This window comes from Carassius auratus, unplaced genomic scaffold (genome assembly GCF_003368295.1).
Source record: "Carassius auratus strain Wakin unplaced genomic scaffold, ASM336829v1 scaf_tig00011121, whole genome shotgun sequence".
Lineage (NCBI taxonomy): Eukaryota > Metazoa > Chordata > Actinopteri > Cypriniformes > Cyprinidae > Carassius > Carassius auratus.
The window spans coordinates 32,239-49,561 of NW_020524172.1; the positions used below are offsets into that span (position 1 = coordinate 32,239).

General features: G+C 35.2%; 1 protein-coding gene across 1 annotated transcript in view; it reads left to right on the forward strand.

Annotated features, from left to right (window-relative positions):
• Positions 1-17,323, forward strand: part of LOC113072960 (zinc finger matrin-type protein 4-like) — a 63,924-nt gene that overhangs the window by 17,884 nt on the left and 28,717 nt on the right. Inside the window, exons 3-4 of the mRNA XM_026245835.1 lie at positions 4,123-4,212; positions 13,735-13,891. Of these exons, the coding sequence (XP_026101620.1) occupies positions 4,123-4,212; positions 13,735-13,891 (247 nt within the window). The remainder of the gene's footprint in view (positions 1-4,122; positions 4,213-13,734; positions 13,892-17,323) is intronic.

The window sequence follows — 17,323 nt, forward strand, 5'->3', positions numbered from 1 at the left end:
TGTTGTCTGCAGCATGAAGATAAAATGAGCATATATTTATAGAAGATTAAAAACGGCAAACAAAATACAATAATTGTTGTATTTGACCTTTAATGATGTTCATTTTTTATGCGTATAAAGATTCTTTGTTCTTATTTTTATTTCGCATCAAATTCCTAAACAGGTCAAATAACAGTTGAAGACACAAAGCAAAGTCCATCTATTGACGAAAGCATTTTATTTTAAATTTAGTTGCAGTGGATTTCTATGCTTTGAGGATCTTACAGATTATCTTGTGGTAGGATAATTCTTCATTGTCTCTGCTGATACTTCCTTTAGCTCTTAGAAGTGGAGAGGAGTGGCAAACAAATTGGAAGAAGAATGGACAGAACAAAGGCTTGTAAAGCTCTGATTAAAATTGGATGAGGGCCTGTCAGAAAAAAAAAAGAAAACACGAAAACCTATCATGTGAAGAGTCCTTGGGTCTATCAGACAGTCTTCCATACTCAAAAGTCTGATTGCTAATGAACTCACTTTTCCACACTTTGATCCCCATTTAAGATTCACCATGCACAACGATTTCAGAATGTCAAGTCACGTCTTTCTGCTTGATGCTCAGGATTTTTACTACCAGTAAAGAAGTGTTTGGTTCAAAGCCACTAGAAGGCATGCCTGCAAACATTAACTGAAAAAAAACATAATGGCTAAAGTTAAAGCTAATGCTTTTGGTCTGGTACTTGGGAAAGGAGACCCGAGGTCGTTTTTTTTTTTTTTAATGGATTTCAATGGAGGAGAGGCTTCACTAAGATAAATAAAAAGCTTTTTAGAGGAAACGGCTTATCATTTAATGAATCAACAGCCTATCTGATAATCTTCAACTTGTCTTACACTAAACAATACTTTTGGATTAAACTATTTATAGAGTTTACCACGACAAGAGAAGTCACAGACTTTTTGCAGCTGGTGGGAACCAGTTTACGACACTTCCCATTCATTCCTGTGGTATCCGTAAACACCAATTGAGGTTTGCACAACTTTGACTGAAATTAAATAATGTCAAGGTTGTAATGTGATTGGTTATTACGGAACATGTGATCCAAGTTAGCCATTACGATTTCTCCTATAGTAAGTAATACAGAGCAGACCCTCTCATCTCCCTATTCATGCTAATGGCATTTTGTCTGTTAATATTTAAAAGCGTTTTTTTTTTTTTTTTTTTTTTTTTACTACTTTTCAGTATTTTATCTTTTTATTAATGTTATTTTAATCAAAATGAAGTTCTAATAACCTGTCCTACTGTAGTTTTTTTCTTTTCTTTTTTTGTAATCTACAGAGGTGATGTGATTGTCTACAAATGTTCCATCAGCATAGTGCATACGATTGTGCAAGGAGGTTTTGGTAAGATTCTGAAATCCCACTCAGTTTCCTGTCATTCTGTGATAGTATTCCTGCTTCCAAAACTGGGTCTGAACATGTTCTAGTGACTAAGCAACCAGAGGCCAGATAGTGAGGATGAATATAGTGCCTTGGAATATAATATGCAGTGGATCTGTGGCATGTTGATAACCTAGTTTATTTGATGCAAATGAGTAATTAAAATTTATAGCTACAACATTTATTTTTCAGCACCATCTGTTGGATTGTTGCACCTTAACAATTTTTTAATAGCTTGGTATACTATAAGAAGTTGAACTGGAAGATGGTATTTTTATTTGAGTGGCTGATTAGATTTATTTTCTTAAAGGGTTAGTTTACAGATATCATTAAAAATATCTTACTTTGTCTTCCTAAGAAGAACGAAGGTCTTATGGGTTTGGAACAACATGAGTCTGAGTAATTAATGACAGAATTAAATTTTTTTGGTGAACTATACCTTTACATTGTACTTCATAGAAATGTGCATAAACATTATCCCACTGATTAGATTAGGATTCAAAACTCTAGGATTCAAAGCCATGCAGTAAACCAGTATAGACAAAGCCCAGAACAACATATGAGCAGCTCGCAGCATGAGCAGGATTTAATATGTTGAATAAAGTAGGCTTTTCCTTATAAACAATTTTTCCTGCGAATTATGTTGTCAGACTGAAAAGCTAGAAGACAAAATTTAACTCTGTGCTCGGTTGCTGTCTGTGTTCCTCTGAAATGTGTCTCAGCATGGAAGTGAACTGTCTTCATGCCACCAAAGAGTTTTTGACTGGTTTTAATTTGTGCGCCCTTATGGCACACATGCTGTTGTTATCTCTAAGTGTGGCAGAGTCTGCTTTTTCTTTGATGAATCTATTAAAAAGCCCTGGTTACACTACTGGTACATGTTTAAAAAAGTAAATCCGCAACAAGAGTATCAGAAACTGCAGCATCATCTATGTTTGAGAAAAGATGATATGTTTGAGAAATGATGTCATAGTTAAAATTTAGTCTTTTATAGTGAATAAACTCTGCCCTTGGTATTGACAGGGCCATCTACTCTTTAAATCATATAAAGTAAACCCTAAAGAAGACATGTCTCAGTAAACAGTCCTTTGCCAGTGGAGTGTGGGTCCTTTAACAGTAATGAGTTTTGAAAGCTTTCTCTATTTGCCAGTTATTTTTCCCCTTTGCTTACCCATGAGTAGAGCTTGATGTTTTCCTCTGGCTCTGGTTTGGATCATCATGGGCTTTTTGAGCTTGGAGCTAAATTGTGTCCCTCTAAATCTATTGTTGTGACAGTTCAACCCCAATCTGAGTTTACCTAACCCTTTGAGACTAGTTTTGTCTACCTCCATGTAAATACCATAGCTAAGACTCCCTGGACTCAAGAGTACTTAATGGTACGCTTCAGGTCAGATTAGTCCACAAGTGTCATTTCTTCAAATATAAGCCCACTGTTTGTTGCTGTGGATTGTGGCTATGAAACGTCTGATTTTTTATAATTAAAAAAATAATAATTGAGATTACATCTGATGATTTATTTGGGGTCAATTCAGTTAATCTCAAACATGATGACACACACATGTATGTTGTATAGTATGCATTTATGCACATTTTATATTAAAATGCTTGGCCTGACAATTAATCTTTTTAATAAACTATTTTAAAAAGTGTAATGGTCATTTAAATATGTAATATAAATATAAATAGTTTCTTATTTAACTATTTATTTAAAGAAAATCAATTGATAGCAACTGGCTATTACACTCCGACAGGCAAGAATAGATGCAAACAGACACATTTGCATATTTACTGCTTGCGAGTGTTATAGGAAACTAAGAGATTGTGGATAGAATTATAGCTGAAGAGGTTGAAGAGAAATATGTTTATATTTGCACACACTTCAGGTGCTGAAACAGCAGCATTCTCAATAAATCTAAAATTCCATCTGTCTCATTTCATATTTACTCTCTTGAGGGGAGAACTAGGAGGACCACCGTAATAAGATTCTCTCAGGCAATCTCCAAACACAAGATGACAGATCATATATTTGAACCACATTCATCTGCAGTCAGTCAGGTCTGTTTCATCCAGGTCCATGTGTCATTTTTTTTTTTTTGAGAGAGAGAGTCCAAGAAAAGCAGACAGAAAACCTTTCACTTCTTCAAGAGGAAATGAGTGGCTTTCAATTCAGATTATTCCAGTGTCACTCTCTGTCCATCATTTCCACACTTTGCCTCTTTCCTTTCTGTTGAGGATGAAGTTCAATTACCCTCTTGTCAAACAACATCATTTTCAGGTAAACTGAGAAGTGAATTGATTTGGCCCACTCAAAATGACTGCAATGAAAGCTGTGCAGTCAAACCCAAGTAATTGATGGGTTTGTGATTTGTGGCTCCACACTCAGTTAACGCCAACCACAGTAATTATTTATTGGCCTGTGTGTGAGAATGGCACTGCCATTCACTTCTCACTCAGTTTCTGCTCCAGCTCATCTTTCTTTGGTATTTATTTAATACTTTTTATTCACAACTACTACATTTTCTAGTCAGTCACAGCACTGTAAACTTGATTAGACAAACCATAAAATATAAAAACATAGAAGTTAATAAAGGTACAGATGCATGAAATCATATTACTCTCTTATAATATTCAGATTGCAGAATCATCTGATTGTGTACAAAAATAATAAACACTTATTACAATTGTTCCCTCCTCATTCGTCTTTTTCAGAGCCGGAAACATGCAAACAAAGTGCGTCTGTATTACATGTTGCATCCAGTAGATGGTGGATGTCCAGCTAAGAAGCTCAGAACAGATGACGTGAGTATCTCATTCTAATTCTTTGTTTTGTTTTTTGTTTTTAACAAATGACACCTCTGTAATGCATTCATAAATGACTTGAAGTCGAACTCAACCACAACTTTGCATTGCAAGACCTCCTAACTGAAGAACACATGATCACTAAAAGAAATAACTTCCGTGGAGTGACCATCGCATGTTCCCTTCACTAATGGACTTCTAGAGGGGCACTTCATGAAGGGATTCAGTTATTCACTTTCACTTGGAACGTCCCTACAAATGGTGTCCCCTTCCTGAAGTGCCCTTCAAGGGTGCAAAAAAGCTGTTGATAATTCGCCCATAGTTCATGCTTTGCTGATAGCGAGAATTGGACCTGAGTGGACTGAGTGACTTCTAATGCACTATTTATGGATGATTGTAGTGGTGACTCAAGGGTTGTAGCACATCTGTCCATCGTATAGAGACAATGTTTTGATGCACATTTTGTAAAGCATTGTCACTTTGAGGTAATACCTGATCTTATGTTTGTTTAACCTTGGCTTTAAGAATGGAGCAGGTTTTAAACGAAGTTCAATTCAATTTAAGAAACAAACAAGAAAGTTCAAGAAAGTCTAACTCAACTCTGAACTTCAGCCATCTTTTGAGATGAGCCTCGCTGAGATGATAGTCTGTCTGCTCTGCTTCTCTCAGTAGGATAAAACATTGCCATGTTTGATGGGCTATTCACACAACGAGAGGGGTTCATAAACACAAGGATGTGTGAATGTTGCTGGGATCAGCCTTTTTGCACTCTCGGTTGGGCAAAGAAAGTCTATGATGCCTGTGGTTTTTGCAGATGTTACATGTTCTTTAGAGAGTTTCCAGACCAACAAAGCTCTCACCACAGGAGGCCAAATGCACATCTAAATGTTTATGAGAGAGTCAGAGAATGCAAAATCATAGCCATCAGCTATGGGATGCGGTTAGAATTTAATTATATTGAATGCTGTGTATGTTTTATTGATATTCTGTAGGGTCACAGTAATTATAAACATCATTAGATAAGCAGTTGAGGTGAGGACACTGGCAGAGAATTACAGTAAAGAAGGTGATTAGTATACAATTATTGTGTAGGGAATAGGGTTTGGGCGATGTCTTCAAATTTGGCATCAGACGATGTCTACAGTGAAACATTGCGATGGATGATGACATCGGCAGGGGTGAAGGTTGGGGGGGGGGGTGTTGTCAAGGGGTTCGGGGGAGGTGTGCCCAAAGTGTGAATCCTTATAAGGGAAAACAACTGATGATTCCTTACAATGTGTCTACACCAGGTGCGAGCGGTGCAACAAAATATTATAGAACCACTGTTTTATAATAAAGATTCATTTTATATTATATATATATATATATATATATATATATATATATATATATATATATATATATATATATATATATATATATATATATATAAAAGAGATATTCTTTATAAAATTATTTACTTTATAAATATATCAAAACTTAATTTTTGATTAGTGTAATGCATTGCTAAGAACTTAATTTGGTCAATTTAAAAGGTGATTTTCTGAAAGGAAAAAATATCTCTATTAACTAGCTGCTGGTTATCATGCATATTACCAGCATATTGGCTGTTTATTAACTGTATATTAAACACTCATTGGTTTTTAACTGTAATAATTGATGTGCTCACCTCCAGAATTTGACGTCAGACATTGTCATGCTCATACTGTATATGCCTTAAAGTGAAAAATTCACCAGATTCCAAGACAAATGTTCTATAGAAACCAGCTGTAAAACCTCCGTTTAGTTTGTTTCTCAAACAAATCATATGACTCCATGAGACCTGAAATATAGCATGTGAGTCATATGAACTCACTTTGTTACTTTTTTTTAGTGGGGAGCGAGAACTGTTCATTTAAGTCTTTAGTTTGAATTGATTAAATTTGAATGTTTAGGGTAGGTTTTCCCACTTAATATTGAGTTAATCCTCTTACACTCTCTTATCACTAATCATTTCATGTACTTCTGAAAATCTATAAAAATATAGTGCAAGATGCGGAATTTTTGTGATTACAGTACCTTTTCTCTGTCATTAACCTATAAACGTGATCAAGTCAGGAGGCGTTCAGTCAAAATCAGCACTTTTCACAGTGGGACCGAGCAAATAGACTGGAACTAAAAGCAATTATTTTTCCACTACATTGCTCTTTCTGATATTTATAGATCAATGAACTCTGCATGACTACTGTTCTGTGAATGCTGTTGTAATGTTTTTGGCTCCACAGCAAGAAAAAAACAACAACAAAAAACTAACATCTGAAAGTTTTGCGCCAGCAATTTTGCTACAGTGTAAAAAGCTTAGACATACTGATTTTCTTGATTTCTTCAATAACAATGTTGTGTGGACATTTTTTTCCAATTCATTCTTTAAAAATCAAAAACTACACCTTCTAGAGTTTAAATGTTGAGGGGAGTGCTTGATTATTAAAGTTAAGTGATTTCTTTATATTGTCAACCAGTCCAACTGTACAGTTTCTGTCAGTCAAAGCTACACACAAAGTGCTGCCTGCATTTTCTTTAGATTCTTTCCTAGGGCATAGGGTTGTATTAGGGTAAATTAGCCCTTGACCAGCAGAGAACTAAAATACACCTGCATTAAAGAGTCAGTAAGCAGCCAAGTTTTAACAAGCTGTCCTCTGCTCTCTCAACACCTAATAAAGCGGCAGCAGATCGTACAGGAGATCACTGGTCAGATCCATCTGCTTAACACAAATCAGCTGTCTGCAGCAGCTACTAATAGCTACATGTTCCCCTAAGGACACTTTAAAAAGCTCTCCCCCTCTCCAGCACACTGTAACTCAATGCAAGGGCTGTGGCAGAGGATACAATTAGCGGCCTGGGACAACTTCTGCACTGATCGAATAGCCCATTGGATACTTACTCCTATTTAATTAGCGGTGATTAAATCAACCCCTGCTGGGGCTCGTGTTTCCAGGGGAGAGCAGGGCAGACGGAGCGTGTGTGGAGGACAAGAACGAAAGTAGAGAGAAGAAAGTGAGCTGGAACTCGAGCCTGGATCTTCAGCTTTTGTTCTAGACAATGTTTCAGTCAGTTAATGACAGATCAGTGACAGTGTGTGGAATGTCCAGGCAGCATGAGAGTGATACAGCAGTACGGATTCTTTAGGGTCTTCATAAAATGTATGTAAAATGTGTGTAAAACAACACCCTTTTTACCTTGTCAAAAACAGCTCCAGCGCACTGAATGACACCGTTTCAGACTCAGACGGCCCATAAAAAACTGGCTGCATGTCTTCTTTTCAGCAGTTTGAAGCTGGCAGACACACCAGAAACCAAAAAAAAAAAAAAGTGAAAATTTCATCCAGTTTAAACCTGCTCTGTTCTCTCTTGCTGTCTAGTCAGTGTTATGCAGTCAGTAGTGTATTATCATGTTATTTTATTATTAAGTTTTTGTTTTACTAATTTTTTTTAACTGATTTAGCTATGTTGGATTTAAAATTAACAAATATTAATACAAATAATAGTTTTAGTTAACAATATCAACACTGTTGCTGATTTGACTTTATCACCTGCCATAGTTTTAGGCAAGATGTTTGTTTTTTGTAGTTTTTTTTTTTTTCACACAAAATGAAACCTGTCTATCACTTTTTTTATGACATGGTATTTTGCGTTGTCAAAACCAGTTTTGAGACACTAATGTGGGTAACGCAGATTTGAAATTGTTAATATTGATATTGCATGTCTTCAAAAGCTAAGATCTAATGTATTTTTCTGGTGTTAATAAGTACTGCCTACTTATTAAGGAATGACGCTGTAAGAATTAAATATATTAACACTATGTCTTACAAGATAAGGGCCTCAAATATGGGGATGGTTTTGAAGTATATTGGAACCTGACTGATACGATGTGACAGCACTGTGCTTGCCTTGGTTGGCATAGCATTTTGTTCTCGCAGACCGAACTGAGTAATGGGTTCTCTGACCTTTTTTTTTCTCTGTCATTGTGTTTCTTTCTCAAAGTGGACACTCTTCCATTCTTGCTGTAAGAAATAGCAGTAAACAGTAAGAAATATAAGTGAGTAATCCATAATTGAACTCCAGTTAATAGCACATTGTGCCTGTAACATTTGGTTTTGAGCGTTCGGAATCCACAAAGCAATAGCCATGCTGCACAGCAACCATATATACGGTGTAAACATAATTAAGTCTCAAAAGGTTTTGCACTAAAGCAATCTCTGCAAAGCCCCCAGAGCGCTTTCACCAGCAACTACTGCCTGCAAGCCTCAGACGCAGTGCTGAGTGCTGAATTGAGGTCTTTCATTGTTCAGAGAAATATATTCTGCTTTGTGATCATATATATATGTGCACAGGCTTAACCATCAGATCTAAAACCTAACAAAAAGAAAATGTATGGCTTTTGAAAAAATGTGTGAAAGTTAATAATAATAATAATAATAATAATAATAATAATGCATAATAATAGTGTGATAGTGTGTATTTTGTCATGCATTTAATTTGATATTGTCATTGCACTATTGTCATTGCACCAAATTATTTGTGAGGGTTTCATACAGTATTTCTATCGAAGAGTTTATTTGCAAATACAGATAACTCCATTTTTTTATTTTAAAATATGTAATTATGTTTTCATTGTGTTATATTGTGTTAGTTAGCTGCTTTTAAATTTTTTTTACCTAATCATAATAATCCAACTGCAGTTTGATTGAGAATAATTGGAACACACAATAAAAAAATTCTATTTTTTGTTTTGTTGTTAAAAACTGTTATCTGTTTTTTTTTTTTTACTTATGTGCATTTCTTACATTATATACAGTTGATATATTATTTTAATTGACTTTTTTATTACTTTGTATATAGAATTAGTTACATACAGTTGTTATATTTTTGTCATTAGTTTATTGGCAGTTTGATATTCTTAAAATTGTATTAGTATATTATAGTTATTTATATAAAAATATAAAATAACAGAGTGTGTATATACATAAAAGAATGCACTTAATCTTTTCATTTGAGACTCGCTGATCTCCTGTATACAGTCATATCTCCTTCTCTCTTCTTGGTATTTGAACAGAAATGACAAATTTAGCATCTCTTTCCCCCAGGCTGGTTCTGCTGTTCCAATCAGATGGTTATCAGCCTCCTGATTATTCCATCACAGCCCTGATGAACCCTGTCAGACCCTTAACAGTTCTGTCTCTGCTTAATTGGGCAATAGGCAGTCATTTGTCACTTTGAATTGACTTTATACGATACAGCAGAGATATGCAAAATGCTGGACTACTGCATAAATGAAGCACTAAAACAACAGACTAACTCATTTAAATTTTGCTTTCAACTCAGTTTGAGCTACATGTTTTTAATACAGTCTCAGACATAAGTTCATGGAAATGCAGTTAGAGTGTCAGTAATATAAGTAAATGAACATTGTTTATTATTTTAGCATGGTATTTGTCAGCAAAATCTGCATCACCTGGTGGGCATTTAACAGCTCCAGGGTTGTTGTCGGAACTACTGATTTTACTTCTGAATATTATGAATATCACGTGTAGATTTGAAGCATTAGCCCAGAAAACATTGCATGGGACAAAATTATAGATTTTTTTAAATTAAAAAATCATTAGATTTTTAAGTAAAGATCATGTTCCATGAATATATTTAGTAAATTTCCTACTGTAAATACATCAAAACATTATCTTTGATTAGAAATATGCATTGCTAAGGACTTAATTTCAACATATGTAGATTTTTTTGCACCCTCAGATTCCAGATATTCAAATAGTTGTAGTTATAGTTATAGTCCTATCTGACAAACCATACATCGATGGAAAGCTTATATTTATTCAGCTTTCGGATGATGTATAAATCTTAATTAAAAAAATTAACTTCCTGTCTGCCATCAACTGTCTTTGTCAATAAAAGCTAAAACCCGTGCATGTATGCATTCATAAATGTTAGCTATTGCTGAAGCTGATGATGTTTGAATGCAAAGAGGCTTCATTGTTGTGTGTGAATAGGTTATATTAGAAAACAAGCATTCACCAAGCATTAATCTTGAGTAGAGAGACGTTAAAGACCATGTTGACTACTGTGTTGGACTTTAATATTTTAATTCATGACTTTTATTTTTATATTAATTTTGGGTTGTGAATTGAACTTCCTCCTAGTCCTCCACCCCTGACTTCCTGTTTAAAAGGAAGGAAGCCATATTAGTTTGGTGTTCATAGGTCATAGTTGCAGTTCTTTGAAATGCAGAGATGTGCAAAATGTTTATTTTCTGTTAAAGTGATGGATGTTATTTAAAATACTTTCTCATCTCCAACCATAATATGTAGGGACAACAAGTTATCTTTTTGCCTGTTTGCTTATTGAAGTTGCACTGACATTATTGTGAGAGTAGCTCTGCAGAAAACACTGTTTTGTATTGACTATAAAGTGAATTTTCTGCTTCCAGATAAAAAGATTATTTTATTGCATGAATGAAATAGACACAAATCCATTTTGCTGAAGAGCAATGCGACTTTCTTAGTGACAGGCTTTGAATTGCTGTGTAGACGTATATTCAGACGTGTAATTATCTTCAGCTTTGCACATGGCTTTAGAATATGTGAGCCACACATATCTGACAAATCACATTGGAGATTAAATCTGGGGGGATACAGTTGAGTCAGGGGTTTTCTGTGTTGTTCTCCTATAGAAGAGTCCTGGATGTCATTTTTCAGTTCAAATGTCATCAATATTATTCATGAACGCACATGTTTGTGGGATTTTTGCATTAGACTCTGGATTTGATGTTTAAATATATACATTTATTTTCCATTCATCTAAAAGACAACATGAATTGTTAACATGGCACAGTTCACTTCCATGATCTGATGTATTTCCAAGTGAATAAAGACAGTATGAAAATAATATAGTTCAACACTCCACAGATAATTGATTGGCCTACACATCAAAATACTTTAAACCCAAAGTAACCAACCATTTGGTTTTTCATTTAAAATTAGTCTCCATGGCCTTGGGTGGTTCCCAACACGTTGGCTGGGCCTCCAGGAACGTGGTTGGGAACCACTGCCTTAGGCCATGGAGACTAATTTTAAATGAAAAACCAAATGGTTGGGAACCACTGGCCTAGGGCTCAAACTCAATTCCTGGAAGGCCATAGCGCCGCACTATTTAGCTCCAACCCTAATCAAACACACCTGATCCAGCTAATCAAGGTCTTCAGGATCACTAGAAACTTCCAGGGAGGTGTGATTTGTAGCAGTTTGGAGCTAAAATCAGAAACATACTGCACACTTTTTGGCTGTCCCAAATGAAATATTGGCATTGTAAAACAATTACAGCAATTTCTGTGATCCTGGCTGTAATCGGTGGTCCTGTGTCATACAGTGATAGACGTTCAAAGAAGGCTTTTTTCACGTCTTGCAACCAAAGATAGCCTGCAATACAGCATGATCATTGCATCAGTGTGTTTGCTGCTATGATCCACATTTGCTGACCAACCAATTAAAATGTGACATGAAATCATCGCGACATAGCACTTAAACATAAAACTGGCCAATCAGAGCACACCTCGCTTTTCAGACCGATGAGCTTTGTTAAAAAACGACACGATTCAGAAAGGTGGGGTATAGAGAAGAAACAATAATGTAGAGTAAGTGGAAAATTATGTGCTTTTTGAACCTTAAATGGTATAAACACATTTTATTACACAAAATAATGTTCTTTTTAGCACCACATATGACCCCATTAAAACGCTGTAATTGGTCGAGCAATGCAAATTTGCAACATGGTGACCTTTCCCTTTTGCAGATGACAGTCATTAACACCTGTGTTCTTTATTAAATTAGCTTTTAATAGAGAGTCACTATGTTTTGCTCTTGTCAGTGATTTTATTTTCCAGTTTCATCGTGAATGTCACTGTAACACAAAGAGCACAGCATTCTGAATGCACTATATGAGGACTTGCGTGGGAGATTCTTCTTTTCAGAGCAGGTGATGTGGTAATGGATATATTGAATGTACAGTGCACATACCGAAGCAAAGAGCAAGGTCATTTGGAGAAGTGCCGTGTTGGTGTGTGCTGTGTGTTCAGCTCCCTCCATTAACACTGAGGGTGCTTGGCTTCCATGATACTTACAAACAGAAGAAACAGTGGATGTTTGCAGGCCAACCTACAGACCAAAAATAGCTTCAATGCACAAAACCAACATGGCTGATGTAGTATGTCTGATAACGTATCTCCACATGTATAGAACTTACTTCTATACTGACCTCATTGTTGTCCAACTCTTTTTTTTAACATACTTCAGTGGTGTTAGCATTGAAGTCTAGTAGTTTAGGAAGACAGACACAGAGTGAGTTTGTGTGTTTGCATGCTTGTGTAAGAATGCCTCAGAACGCAACTTAAGCCTGTTTTCACTCCACATGTGTTATATAATTTTGCCCTTCCTATGGTCCAAGGCTCTGTGTGGCAATGGAACAAAATTGCTGGAAAATCTATGCAAATAAGCTCCTTGTTTTATTCATAGAGCTGGAATCTGTGCTGGAGGGCAACCATTGTTTTTGATTACTATCAATATAAAGTCTCTTCCTGTAATTACAGTTAACAGCTTACAATGCCTGTAAGGAACATCTAACAAGGTCAAAGACTAAAACATTTCACAGTGGAATTTAAACAAAATTACAGTGTTTTAGGGAAAGGAGGAGAGAAAAGTTAGTGGAATGAACAACAACAACAACGAAAAAGAAAATGAAAGAAAGAAATACATCACTTCAGGTTTGTTTTGGTGATGTTAAAGCCCTTATTGGGTTAATCCAGTGTCCAGTAACAGTTGGGATATCATTGAGGGGTGATGTAGAGGACATAATTCTTGTTATCCTCTGATAATACAGCTTTGCTTTATTTATTCTTGATCAAAAATACAGTGAACTGCAATATTTTGAAACAATATGTTTTCATGGCCTTCAATATATATTGTTTTGTTGGACAACATCACAGTCACATTTACAGTTTAGTAATTGTAGGCTTTTTGGCGTAGACGAGAAACTGTGCACTCTATTGGTTCTTCATCCCAAGCATATACTGATGAATGCATCACAAGGAAGATGAACACGGTCATGAAATGGCTCCATAGATTCCGTATCTTGTATTAGATGTAAAGCATGCAATAGATTTTACTGCAGGCAGTGGGTGATCGCCTCACTTTCTGCTTGTGATAGATCAATCAAACTGGCCCCATTACTGTAAAATCAGCACCTTTGCATCCCACCAGTAACCACATAAGAAATCCCAAAGAAGCCGAGACATTTCCCAGACTCTTGCTCTCATTCTTCTCTCTGTTACATTTGTTGCTCATTTACCCTCAAGCATTGCTGTAGGGTAGGAGGCGAAAATCTACTGTGAGAAATATTGTGCTTAGCTCTCGATTTCCTCTTTTAACTGGGTTCCCTTGCTCCGTCTGACTTTCTGACCATGATAAATGTGTCTGATGTGTTGCAGGGGAGTGAGGAGGGAGATGTGGATAAGAACAAGTGCTGTACACTGTGTAACATGTCCTTTACTTCAGCGGTGGTAGCGCAGTCTCATTACCAAGGCAAGATCCATGCTAAGAGGCTCAAACTTCTGCTGGGGGAACAGCCTGCCATAACAGCCAAAGGTACGTGTTGCTCACACAAACACACACGTAGCACTAAAAAGTTCTCTAGGGGGGTGTTTATGTGTAAGGAGATCTGTCGGAGATGACCGCGGGTGGCTGGAGGATCAGGGCAGGCGTTTGAACGAGCCGGACACTCACAGTCTTGCACTGCACATCATTGCTCACCACCTACTTGCCTACAGGGGTTACTGACCTAAAAAAAAGGCGGAAGAATCTGTCTGCGACTTAAAATGAGCTTTTACAGAAGCAGCCGAGTGAAAGCAGTGTGTTTGAGGATGCTTTTGTCACACTGTCTGCATATTTGTGTTTATGTCTGTGTTCGTTCTTGCATTAGGTTTCTGTCACGCTGTGCTTTGCTGTGCATGTTAGGTTTCTGACCTGTTTACAGCACAATACCAAAATGAGCAGGAAACACCCGGGATCTGTGGGCTCTCAGAAATCCTTCGCCTGTAGGAGGATGCACAAAGGATATACAGTGTGTACAGTAGAGAGAGGCTTCGTGTGTCATTTCCATTTCAGCCAATGAGGAGCGCGACTGGCTTTCAGTTCCGTTCAGCATCCATTAGTCACCAGCTTTTCTACTGGCTGTGCCTCCAAATGCCCAATGTGTTTATTAATTACACTCTTCACTGGGCAGCTGTGCCACATATGGCATAGTTAGGAGGCCCACCACATCACATCCAGTGTTTAGGATCAATTACACAATTCTAACGCTTGAGATGGAGTCACAGTCTGTCCACTATCTATGTCAAACTGATGTAATCTATTGGGCATGCAAGGCAGACTGGTGCATGAAAACCACTGTGTATCCTGTGGGATATTATTATTAACAGTAATATAAAGTATAAAAAAGTATGACTTTTTATTTAGATGAATTTTATTATTATAATTTTGATTATGATTTGCCAATTATTGCACATTTATTATAATAAAAAAATATATTTAAGGATAAAATACAGCTAAATAAAATTCTTATTATTAGTATTATTATTATATTAAGAATTATTTATTATTATATTTCGTTGTTTATGATTACATTGATTTTATTATTACAATAAATGTCTAATATTTGAAAAACAATTATAATAAAATAGTAAATAAAAATACATCTAAATAAAAAGTAATAATATTTTATTATCATTATTATTATTATTATTATAGAATATCTAAATAAAACAACTAGTAATATTTATTATCATAATCAATAATGTTATTACTATAAAATATTTTATGTAGATGTATTTATATTTTATTATTTTTATTGTAATCATGCTGACACCAATATTACACATTTATTGTAATAATAAAAAAAAATAATGAGAAAAAACTCTAAATAAAAATTAATAATACATTATTAATATTATTGGAGGTATAATATTATATTTTATATTTACATTGATTTCATTATTATGTTGTGTTTTGAAATTTGAAAAACAATCATAATTGTTATAATAAAAACAAAGTAAAAATATATCTAAATAAAAAGTAATATTTTTTATTCTCATATATATATATATACTTTTACTTTTCATTTCAATGTATTAATATTTTATGAATATAATAATTCGGCTTATGCTTTTTCAAATGTCAGACATTATAATAAAATTGATTTAATTATTCTAAAACATCTAAAAACTAATAATACATTATTATTATTATTATTATTATTATTATAAAATGTCTAAATACAATAAATATTTACCATTATTTTATTTATTTATTTTTTATAATATTTTTATTTAATATTACTATTGAAATACACTTCTTGTGCTTACCACCCTGAATCTTACCAAACCTTTGAAAATGATTGCACATTTATTCATTACTTATCAACCTCATGATGCAAATGATTGTTTAATGGTCTTGTGTGTTGCCATGTTAATTTAAAATTCATAGGTTCATTGTTTTCACAGTCTGGTTTTAAATGCAAGGCTGTGTAGCATATCTGGCTTAAAATGAATTACCACTGTAGTCTTTCCTTCACTCTCTCTCTCTCTCTCTCTCTCTCTCTCTCTCTCTGCTTGTTCCTCCCGTGTTTCCTGTCACTGACTGATGCCATCATTAGCTGTGCCATCTGCGTCTGATGGCTAGAGACAGACGAGGCTTGTGTCCCACTCCGAGGGGATTGAGGAAGACCATCAATCCCTCTGACGTGTGGCATACTGAGACAGACTAGCTCAGGCCCAGCTTAACTGAGCAGAGAGGAGTTCACTTGAATGTCCTGGCAATCTGGGGACAAACTGTAAACATGTTGCAGTGCCACTTCAACATTTGTTCACAGTAATCAAAAAAAGGGCTGGTGTTTTTAGAGGGAAGGATTATTTGATTTCTCAGAAATTCAATCCTTGTATTCATGTTGGTTTTTATTTTTGAAAACATGTTTATACCATTTTTAAATATAATTATTGACTTTAAAAATGTTTCGTGATCATTTTATAATGAATTCATGTCATTAATTTGTTTTCTTGTTTGATCTGAACTAACCTTGCCTTATAAAACAGCAGAAGTCTAGATTGGCTTTTTTATAAAAATCATTACCACAGTCACATTGTGACTTTAAGCCCAACAAAAATAAAAGGTCAACATAATTTTAGAAAATGAAACTAGATGTATTTTCAAGTCATTAATTTAAGGTATTTTAATATATCAAGTTAAAAAATACTTGTGCATTCAAGTAATTTAATACTTAATGATGATGGTTTTAAGAAGTTATCTTGTATTGTGTGACGTGTTAGTGGCTCTAGTGCAGTTTGTGTGAAATAAACCAGGCCATTTACAGGCCACCCTTATTGATTTCTGCATAACACACATACTGTAAATGACGTGACTGAGTGAAGCCAGTGACCTGAGCCCAGCTCAACTCCTGGGAAACACTATTGTTTCAGTCAGATATCAGCTTATAACACAAAACATCCTGTCTCTTTCTCCTGTTCTTCCTCCTCTTTTGTATTCAGTAAGACAAATGAGAAACCACTGGAAGGCCGTGTGTATTGACCTACATGTACATTTATTTAGTTTTTACATGACATTTAAGGGTACTACATCCATCTTATTACTCAGCAGGGTAGTTTGCAGTCAGGTTTGGTTGCCTGTGCATCTTGTTACTACAATAAACATCTTTGCCATTGGTGATTATGGGAAAATTCTATGTTGTTTGTGCAAATGTGTGTCTAGTCTAGATATACAACAGTTAATTGTGGAAACTGGGCAAACTACCTAATTATACTTTTTTTTTTTAGCCTTTCAGAATCTTCAAAAAGCTTTTTTTTAATGAAAATTGTTATCTTGTAAAATATTTGTGGTCAAAAATTCCCAGCTTATATAAAGCAGGGAACGGGATGAGATTCAGCAGTGAGAAAATTTGACAGAAACTCCAGTGAGGACATTTTAGAGAGGAAAGCGGATAACTGCAAGGATAAAAAAAAAAAAAAA